Source organism: Tribolium madens, unplaced genomic scaffold (assembly GCF_015345945.1).
Source record: "Tribolium madens isolate multiple individuals breed KSU strain unplaced genomic scaffold, Tmad_KSU_1.1 Scaffold_20;HRSCAF=117;Tcas5.2_LG4, whole genome shotgun sequence".
Lineage (NCBI taxonomy): Eukaryota > Metazoa > Arthropoda > Insecta > Coleoptera > Tenebrionidae > Tribolium > Tribolium madens.
In genome coordinates, this window is record NW_025400985.1 from 8,053,524 (window position 1) to 8,063,897 (window position 10,374).

A 10,374-nucleotide genomic window follows, 5' to 3' on the forward strand; every position below is an offset into this window, starting at 1 on the left:
ATGTTCTCATACAGAATCTCAAAGAATTATCAGAGGAACCTGGTGTACCAACGAAGTAAAAAAAGCAATTGAAAAGGGGTACAAAATAATAACTATTGATGAYGTTTGGCATTTTTACGAAAAATCATCAAATTTATTTAAAGGATATGTGAAAGCGTTTATGAAAATTAAATTAGAAACAAGCCCTTGGCAGGATGATTTTGAATCAGAAGAAGAATATAGAAAAGCTGTAAAAGAAAATTTAGGTATTGAATTGGGTAAAATAGAAAATAATCCTGGAAAGAGAGCTGTTGCGAAAATATGCTTAAATTCCTTATGGGGTAAATTTGGGCAAAGACAAAATATGGGTGCAACAGAATATGTTACAGATGTTAAAAGGTTTTATGAAATTTTATTAGACGATAAACTTGATAACATACGCATAAACGATATAAATGAAAATATGTTACAAATTGATTATAAGTTAAAAGATTGCTATATAGAAAATGATTTCAATACCAATATATTTATAGCTGCTTTTACAACTGCAAATGCTAGACTAAGATTGTACGAAATGTTAGATAAATTAGGAAAAAGCGTACCATATTATGATACAGATAGTATTGTATATATAGATGATGGAAAAAACACTGTTAAAACAGGCTGTCTATTGGGAGATTGGACAGACGAATTAGGTAAAGGCGTATGGATAATAGACTGGATATCAACAGGCCCAAAAAGTTATTGCTACAAAACTAGTACAGGTAAAGTTGTTTGTAAAATAAAAGGATTTACATTAAACTATGAAACGTCCGAACAGATTAATTCCGATAGTATAAATAATATTTTAGAATATAAAGACAAAAAAATTAGTACACAATATAATCGAATTACCAGAGATACCAAAACTAAAGAACTTTTAAATAAAATAGAAACTAAGGAATTTGGTTTTGTTTATGACAAGAGAGTTATTCTAGAAAACTTTGATACAATACCGTTTGGATATTAATCCTTTATTTACAGTGAATTAACTTGTTATAGTTTTTGAGACACATTAAATAAAAAAATAATAATTTTGAAGAAGTTATTTATCTATCGTTTTTATTCCATCATAAGTATTACTTATCATACTAATTGGAAATTTAATGTACAAATAATAATTGAAGACTTGTTAAGGTCTAATCTATTTATGGGAAGTTATAAATCTTTTGAATTTTGAAAAATAAATAAATTGCATGCAGCAATAGTGTTAAATTGTTTGTCTATCTCGGAAAATTAATTAATTGTCCTTATTTTTAATTTTAAACCACTTTGGATATACAAGTTATGGTAAGACGATGTAGGGAATTTTTTATTGAAAAAGTAATTTTCATGGTTCACAACACGGGGTGAACTAAAAAGGATCGCGAAGTGGATGTGTGGGTTGGAGTTTTTAAAAAAGCAGTTGCGCTGGATTCCGTTAACCCAAAGTATGATGGATATTTTTACAAAGAAGATTTAACTATTGAGGATATATCAATCGATGAAATAAGGCTGGATGTAAGGGGGGAGACCAGGCAGTTCATATTAAGATTTCCGTCGCAACAAATGAAACAAGAATTTTGCAATAATGCTGTGTAAGTAAATTTTCTCTATTATATAATTTATAACAGCTTAAGGTGTTTAACAAAACACAAGAAAAAATAATTTATTAAATAAAACAGATGTGAATTTAAAGTATATTATTTTATTACAGTATTAAAAACAACATCTTGTGTTTGTTATCATCCATTATATATATCTAATACAAACTGTAACTTTTTTTTGTAGGTGCAAAGAAGGAGTTAGGGCACCATGCCCTTCGCCATCTTCCCCGTCGCCGTCACCGTCACCTCCCTCAACAACACCGTCGCCACCGAAATCATCTTCATCATCATTGATGTCAGAAAAATTATAAATAATAATTTGAAATAAACGATTAAATAAAGTTTGTTGGAATTTCATTATTTATAGAGAAACCACAATGAGGACTTTACCTGAATTTGTTTGAATGAAGCTGTATTCAATTTTGTGCTGAAGGAGCCCACTGCTTTTCAGTTTACCCTTGAAAAAATTGGGTTATTTTTTTATCAGGCGAAGCACTAGTCCACGGAGTGGATGTCTACCTGGAAAATCAGGGGTTTTGTTTGAATTTTTGATGTTTTTTTTTAAACTACCTGGAAATCGGGGGTATTTTTATGATTATTTGATGTGTTTTTAAACTACCTGGAAAATCCGGGTGTTTTACCTTAAAAAGTGCTGTGTGCTGAAGGGGCCCACTGCTTTTTATTTACCCTTGAAAATTGGGGTATTTTACCTTAAAAAGTGCTGTGTGCTGAAGGGGCCCTTATAGTAGTAACAAACACTAGAATTCAATTAAATTAACACAATTTAGCTCGTTTTATACAATAAACTATGTGCAAAATTATACAAAAAGAGAATTTTAAGTAATTTTACTTACACAAAAATCGTCAACCCAGTGCAATTAGTACCTGAGGAAGCGTCGTGTACAATAAGACCACCCACTTTATCACTTTCATTACAATTAAAAAATAATAATAATACTATTAATAATAATTAAATACTTTTTCATTTCTTTTAAGTTATTTATCTACAATAAGTTTGACATTTTAAGCTTGTACTTGCCTAGACATTGCGCCATGCATGGTAATAATTCTAGAAAAGGCTTAGATAAATTGGTGGAATGTTATTAAAATTTCGGCAAAGCTTAAAATGTATTGGAGATGTTTAGGAGCTAGGCGGCTTGTTGACGGGTGAATTAATGCCCAGGGCGTTAAACAGTTTCGTTTTCAATCCGCCCTTTTCCATGTCGGGGGTCCTTGCAGTGTTTGGCTGCCAAAAACAACAACAACATGTCAGAGCTGTTGATTACACTACAACTACGTTCGCGGCGCAATCAATTTTCAAAACCGACTTTTATGGAGTTGATAAATAGTGTGTACACGCCAACTAAAAGTGATGAAAAGCTTCGGACACGACTTACCTTAAGCGAACAAAGCGAACGGTTAAACAAGCGATTCGGTTCGAACGGACTTAATGAGAGTGGTCTATAATACGTACCTCATCTCCGTCGTACGACATGTCGAGGGATTCCCGGGAACCACGACGCGAGGATTTGTCTTTCACGCTGCCAACCTTGCGGCGGTCCATGTCACCGAGGATGTTTGCCACTTTGGAGTGCTTCACGATATCCAAAGCCTGCTAAAACGCACGAATTCAAGCGGATCAAATCGAAAAATAGCTTTCAATCAAAATAATTCCAAGACATTATTGTAAATTTTGAAACAGAGAAATAGAAAATGTACAAAAACAGGAAACAAACAGCCTCATTCGACTTATGCATACATAATTGGTATAATTTCTACAAACGTGTAACTGTAAAAAAAGCGCTTAATGAAGCATTATCGATTTTTTAGTTTTAAATTAACAAATTTAATGAAAAAAATAGACAGCAATAATAGCACCAACTGTAATAAAAAATTTTGAAAAGCAAAGTCCGTTTTTGTTATTTATATTCGTTTCTCCTACTTTTTTCTCTTGTTTACTTCGTGACTTATCAGAAAAAGTGATTTTTATTACAAACTTAGTTTGTCTCATTATGAATGGACTTTTAGAGAATATTGTCTTGGAATTTTTTGAAAAAGAAAAACAAGCAGTGGCAAAATTTAAGCACTTACTTGTTGCACATGCTGCAGCATAAACAAAAGAAAAACCGATAAATCACCTAATGACTCAACCCCCGATCACACGCACCTCTTTCCTGCTTCGCAACGCACAGTCCTCCAACGTCTCCGCTGCTTCGTACTTCCCCTGTCTGCGATACAGCGCCCCTAAATTCTTCAACGTTGTCGTGACCGTCGGTGAATCGACTTTGGCCGCCTTATGCCACCCTCCGTACTCGCCATATGGGGCGTTCTCCCTGTTCTTGGCCTTATTCTCCTCGCGTTCTTCCGCCACTTGCCAGATCGGTTTATTATCACCTGACGACAAACACAGGATTCAGGAATACCAAATAAAACGACAATTCATGCAAGATAATTATATTCAGTTCAAATTTATCACTGTACAAATACTTGTGGAATGACGGCTAAAATTAAGATTTGTGCTCACCATCGATTGTTCCAAATTCGCGTTCGTGTGCCCGGTTTAGGATTTGTTTGTATAGGACTTCGGCTTCTTTGTACTTGCCCTGCTTCAAATAGCAAGAAGCCAAATTGTTCATTGTTTTGCTGACGTTGGGGTCGTCGGGTCCCAGCCGTTTTTCGTAGATTTCCAACGCACGCTGGTAATACTTTTCCACTTCTTCGTATTTGCCCTACCACAAAAAGAAATAAATAAAAACGAATGATCTTGTTCTAGTGTCATAAAAAAATTGTTTATTGGCTATTTTAGCGACTTTTTGATTGTTTTTTCTCGTTTGAATTTGTCTGCAAATGCGGTTCATCGCGGGCGCAAACCATTTCTGTGTTATAAATTCCAAAAGATTCCTTTATAAATATGTAATATTCACAACTAACGAGAAAATAGTTTTACCTGATTTTGACAGAGCAAAGCGAGATTATTCAGCTGTTTCGCAACGTCGGGATGGTCTCGCCCTAAGACTTTCTCCCGGATGTCCAAAGCCCGTTTACATAGAGGCTCCGCCTCCTTATATTTGCCCCTTTTTCCATACAAAACAGCCAAATTATTAAGAGTCGCAGCTACGGCCGGATGATTCTCCCCCAAAGTCTTTTCGCGAATGGCCAAAGCATCGTTTAGCAAGTTCGCAGCCTCCTTGTACTTATTCTGATCACGATAGACCAAAGCTAAGATATTCAACATCGTCGCGACGTCTGGATGATCGTGTCCGCTTGTTTTTTCCAAATCCTCCAATGCCTGCTTGCATAGCGGCACTGCCACTTCGTACCGTCCTTGGGAGGCGTATTGAATCACCAAGTTATGCAGCGTGCGAAGTCGTGCCGGAATTTCATATCCGGCATTCACTTGTTGTGAAAGTTGTAATTGATTGGGTGGCGTTGGTGACATATCTTTAAAAAAAATCCGAATCAGATTGGCATTTTTGCAACACCTTTGTAAACCTACTATTTCGATCTTCGTTATCATCGTCTGGGAAAAGATCAACGACCGGATCCGGTTTTTCGCTTCGTGAATGCTCGCTAGGGTTGTCGTCGTTCACGTCCTGGTCGTACTTACTGACAGAACTCATAAATTCCAAATGACGTTTTTCTTCTTCTAATTGGGCCACGGTCTGTTCGCTTGCTTGGAGCCGCTGTTGGGTTGAAGCCAATTCATCTCTTAACCATGCGTTTTCTTGGCATAAGCGACGCACTTGAGTTCGCAGTTTCTGTTTTTCGGCCTCGATTAATTGGAGGTGGTTGGCCAAGGCCATTATCACCTGAAATTCAATTTGTTTAAAATACAAAAAACGACACTTTTACCCAATTAATGCCGTAAACGAATTTCTTGACATCAGTCTGGATTTCAAAAATTTACAATTACGATCATTTATTTATTTATTTATTTTATTTATTAAATTTTGAGACACAGTTTAAGATATCTGAGTCACAAAAGATTAGTCCAAGGACTAGTTCAAACACGCGAGTTTTTTTCGTTACATGAGACTATCATTATTGCATTTTTGTAGTTAGTGGTTTCTACTCTAAAAATTAAACATGACCCAAACTTAATTACGAGAAGAAAAAAAAAACTCAAAGGTTTATTAAGTTAATTAACAAACAAAAGCAAATTATTTTTATGATACTGATGAAATTATCTCATATTACGATCGGCATAAAGTAAAATTTTGACTACAGGTTGTCAACCAATTAACTTTTCTTTGTGTTGAAATAATCACCCGACCCTAAAATCCCTAAATGGTCATCATTCTGTATAAAAAAAATAACGATCAGAGTTAACCCACCAGGCTTTTTTACAACCCTATAATCTAGACAATAAAAACTTATTTGTCCAGAGAGCCAAGGACGAAAAACAACGTTTCAAAAAAATACTGAAAATAGTAGAAAAACAAAATGCTAGGGTAAGATTATAAAAAGTACAATATGCATTACCAAAAATAATCTACACGCCAGAAATCGGCCCGAATAAAAAACATTAGCTTTCATGATTTGTAAGCAGTCGGCAGTAACCAACCTCACAAAAAAATCAAACAATAAGACATCTTGATCGAGATTCATTCGTTATTTATAAAAATCCGAAAAAATATTATTCTCAAAATCAGCTTCGTAAATACATATCTAATTTTTGGTTGTTTTTTGCTAAGATCAAAATCAGTAAAATTGACAATTCAAAGTCAACTTTTAAAGTAAATTTTTAGTTATCTTCATAGAACTTTTTTTAAGAAAATTTGCTTAAACAACGGAGAAAATTAAATGTACTTTCTGTTGTTTTAATTGTCACTTTTAAAGACACTAAGTTTTTTTTCACATTATTCGATTTAATTATATAAGTAAATTGATAAAAGGTGCCTGCTCATCACTAACCTCTCACAATTTGTAGGGAATTTACTCTTGTATATTATAGTGTGACAGTTATGATTTTACAACCAAATAAAAAGTTTTATGAACAATCAACAATAAAATGAAATAATGTATCTTGGTCTCGATAATTATTTTCTTAATTTTTAATTAAAATCGTAGGTAGTTACACATACAAAATGTAAAAACAATATAACTTTTAGGTAGAATGTGCAACAAGTAAAAAACGTTTCGTAATATGTAATTTCAAGACCGAAATACTTATGTATTTTTATCGTAAAAACTGACCATAAGTACGTAGAACTTTTTTTCAGTTTTAATAAAATACTTTGATCTGTAATTATACAAGAAATCTTCAAGTTCTGGGTCAAATTTACCATTTAACTTTTAAATTGCATGGTTTGCTACAGTTAAAAAATTGATAGTTTCTACAACTCGTAATCCAAATACGACTTTCACAATTTATAATTATTTTTTTGAAATAAAACAAACTGAACTCGTAATTAGGCTGACATTCCTTATTTATCTCATTCAAAACAAACAATCATTTCACGGCTTATTACAACCCAATCTCTTATCTCAATCCTCCAATTATAATCAATTCGCATTTGAAATCCCGTCGAAATTAATAGAACCGCGACAAAATAAATTAAATTCAATTTTAGAAAGTCATCAATTGGCTTCGACGCTCTCCTTCTTTTTCCCTCCCCACTCTCCCGAGTATGAGTCATCGGTGCTCCCCGATCGATGCAATTGTGTACCCCTTTCGTCTCTTGCACACCAACGATTTTATCAGATTAGGAAGAAAAAAAAACATACTTGCGCTTCTCCCAGTCCCAATTCGATCATTTCTGCACTTTGTTGCACCAGACCGGCGCGTTCGTTGGCTACTGGATCAGGAGCTTCGTGGAGGCCGTGGAGGATACCGGCGTGCTCCGACCGGAGGGCTTCCAACCCCTGAGCCACCGTTCGCACGGCCGAGACGATCTCTTCTTGCGACATCGCCGTCATTTTTCCCAAACTTTCGATTTTTTTACTGGAATAAAAGATAACATTTAAAGAGATGATGGGAGAATTTTGACACAATTACGGAAAAGATTAGGTTAGGAGCAGTGTCGCATGAGACGTATTGGAAACTTTTTTATAAACGCCGGATTTGTTCAAGCTCAAGTAGCACAAACGAAAGACAAGCAAGACTCCGCCACAAAAACACAAAAGCTTTTAATTGTAAAACCAACTTACATTCTATACGCGTTGATCGTTTTAGACATGTTTTTTCGAATACGTCTTCTTAATTCCAATGAGCACCTTGTTCATCACCTCACGACCGTTTAAATTGAGCGTCTATACAAAAACCTTATTTATATTTTTGATTATTGTAAAAGTGCAAGGCTTTATCACAAGACGGAATATTAGAGAATGCAAAAATATATTTTTGGTCTACAATCGCACCTCAATCAATAATAAGGCCCCCTAGAATATCGTTCCAAAATCACGCCACCTTCCCTTTCCACCTCATAGCTCGAAAAAGGGTGTGCCACTTTGGGTAAAAACGCGAAAACTGACGTCGTTGCATCTAACATACTGCGTCGCGACGCCGCGCTTGCGCCCCACAGCACAACGAACCCCATCATAATTTTGCACCCCTTCGATCGGAAACTACTGCACGTGTGACGGCGGGGGCGTACAGTCTTCGCAATGACTCACGCCCGATTTTTACAGCCCCCACGTCAGGCGCATCCTTGTTATTTGCCAAGCGTGACGATTGAAAAATACTTACGTGTTGCTATCATCCATGCCACGGGAATGCACTGCTCACCTGCTATGGCAATCAGTAGACCATAGCGTAACCTGCGACATAAATAAATTACAAAAATTGCCGACCAGGAAGGGAGGACACCAACACTTGAACCGTGCCCTCCAAGGATCGCGGAGGACTCTTACTCACCTTTATTTGGCAGCCGAGTGCAAAAACACTTAAATTGGGCTATTTTTGACACTACAATCACTTTCTTCTGACATTAATGGCTGCGCTTTTGATAACTCTGTTCTCATTCCTTTTTCTCTCTCGGTGTTAGAAGAGTGACAGATTGCTGAATCAGGAGCGCGAGAGCCATCTGCCGGATGGCACTAAGCAAACCACAACTAACAAAAATAAAGGCTACAATTGGAAAAACGCGTCCTATTAATTAATTCATTAAATATAATTATTGGATGGTTAGGAGTAAAAGTAAGAGTGTGAACTGTGAAGGCCCTATTGTGCCAATTATTTTGTCAATTTAGGGATTTAAGTTTTATGAGGTTGTGAATGGCACACTTGTATAGTTCGTCGAAAAGTCAGGCGACTATCTGCATATGGCGATTCAGTAAAACAGCAGCAGTTTAGCTGTGTTGTTAATTTTTCTCCTATTGTGCCTTCAAATTGGCATTTTAATTAGTTTAGTACGTTATCGTGACGTGTCGTTTAATTGTTTGAACGTTAATTCGGTCATAGATGGTCCGTGGAAGGTGCTACAAATAAAAAGTGAGATCACGTTACGTCCTCCAGCATACTTTTTGCTTATTTTTTGTACCTAAAAATAAATTCAAACTAGGTATTTTTGCAGCTAACTCCAATCGGGCAATTTTCTTGATCGACTCTTGAACGGACCTTTTTCTTTAGTTTTTTTTGCTTCTTGGGAGTCATCGTCCAGAAGGGCGCTACCATTTTATATGACTTTAGTAAGCCACAAAGGTAAGTGATAGTGTTATCAGTTCGATTTTTGCAATAAAAGCATGACGTAACATCCAATTTCCATAAACAATTCGAGCACGCTTTTTATTTTTTTATACGAATTGCGAAGGCGGCGCAGGTGTCACGTGTCTAATTGCGCGGTCGATTCAAAAAACCCAGTGGAGTAGTGTTTGTGGGGGTTGTAATTATCCAGTCGAGCAGTGGCGTGCGCGATATAAATAATCTTGTCGCATTGTGGTGATCGATATGGCCGTGGCATTGCGCCGGTTCGACGACATCGATTCGCGCCGCGACGCTTACGTGGCCTCAGTCTCGGTGCGGCGCCCTGAAAAACCTCAACATAACTGCTCTCCAAGACACGATCGAGGGGCAAACGGCCTCCCCCATGCCCATGCTGTCGTCTTTTCACGATGGTGAGACCCGTAAGTTAAAATCGAAGTGGGCAAAGATGGCCTGACACACATGTCAAAAAATTTTCATTAAATGTAGTTTCGTTCGAAAATTTTTCGTCGTCCCGATGTACCAACGACCTATTATGGTACTTAATTATAAGGAAACGGACGGTTTTGTCGCATTTTTAATGGTCACGCAACTATTTTACCACAAGTTGTGATTACAAACAGACCATATGGTAACCGGAAAACAGGCAGATTCGATGCGAATTTTGCGTTAAAGGTAAGACGGGGGCCTTTCCGGAAAAGGGATGCGCCGGCGCGTGACGTCACCATGTTTCTGAATTTGTTTCCTTGTTAATAGTTTTTTAAAGTGACCGAGTGTCATTTAGAAAAAAATTCATGAAGTTCCTGACGACGGGTTCGCTGCGCCTCTGTCCCATACTGTGAGTTTTTCGTTAAAATTTGTGCCATTTCATTAACTCGAAATTGCACAAACGCCGCTTAGATAACAATATTTGCGATAAAATGATTATTTTCTCTCGAAATGAAATGGAAAAATTCAAGTCGGTTGTCAAGTTTCTCAAACGTTTACTAGAGTGATAACGGTGGATTTTTACTTTAAATATTTTTCAGCATTAAGCTGTTGTAAAAGAAAAAGTTGTAAAGTTAATAATATATTAGATAATTAATTTTTTAAATGAATAAAATTTTAGAAACACGTAAAAGATAAATA

The 10,374-nt window shown here is 36.2% G+C and overlaps 2 protein-coding genes across 13 annotated transcripts in view; one reads left to right on the forward strand and one right to left on the reverse strand.

The window, feature by feature from the left end:
* The window catches only part of LOC123005128 (kinesin light chain), an 11,176-nt gene extending 2,556 nt beyond the window's left edge, over positions 1-8,620 (reverse strand). The window contains exons 1-11 of one of the 7 annotated variants that reach the window (XM_044398751.1): positions 8,461-8,544; positions 8,293-8,363; positions 7,755-7,856; positions 7,332-7,548; positions 5,101-5,413; positions 4,552-5,045; positions 4,129-4,333; positions 3,772-3,998; positions 3,696-3,707; positions 3,079-3,219; positions 2,569-2,850 (exon numbers count right to left, since the gene is read on the reverse strand). In XM_044398751.1, coding sequence (XP_044254686.1) covers positions 2,746-2,850; positions 3,079-3,219; positions 3,696-3,707; positions 3,772-3,998; positions 4,129-4,333; positions 4,552-5,045; positions 5,101-5,413; positions 7,332-7,548; positions 7,755-7,783 — 1,743 coding nt within the window. In that variant the 5' untranslated portion in view covers positions 7,784-7,856; positions 8,293-8,363; positions 8,461-8,544 and the 3' untranslated portion in view covers positions 2,569-2,745. Of the gene's footprint in view, positions 1-2,568; positions 2,851-3,078; positions 3,220-3,695; positions 3,708-3,771; positions 3,999-4,128; positions 4,334-4,551; positions 5,046-5,100; positions 5,414-7,331; positions 7,549-7,754; positions 7,857-8,292; positions 8,364-8,460 lie in introns of those variants that run through there. The other 6 variants (XM_044398748.1, XM_044398747.1, XM_044398754.1 and 3 more) reach the window with 6 other exon arrangements.
* Positions 8,621-8,851: 231 nt separating this feature from the next.
* The window catches only part of LOC123005132 (eukaryotic translation initiation factor 5), a 3,930-nt gene continuing 2,407 nt past the window's right edge, over positions 8,852-10,374 (forward strand). The window contains exons 1-2 of one of the 6 annotated variants that reach the window (XM_044398758.1): positions 8,852-9,036; positions 9,107-9,246. The gene's annotated coding sequence lies outside the window, so the exon portion shown is untranslated. Of the gene's footprint in view, positions 9,037-9,106; positions 9,247-9,475; positions 9,669-9,699; positions 9,922-10,002; positions 10,085-10,374 lie in introns of those variants that run through there. The other 5 variants (XM_044398757.1, XM_044398761.1, XM_044398762.1 and 2 more) reach the window with 5 other exon arrangements.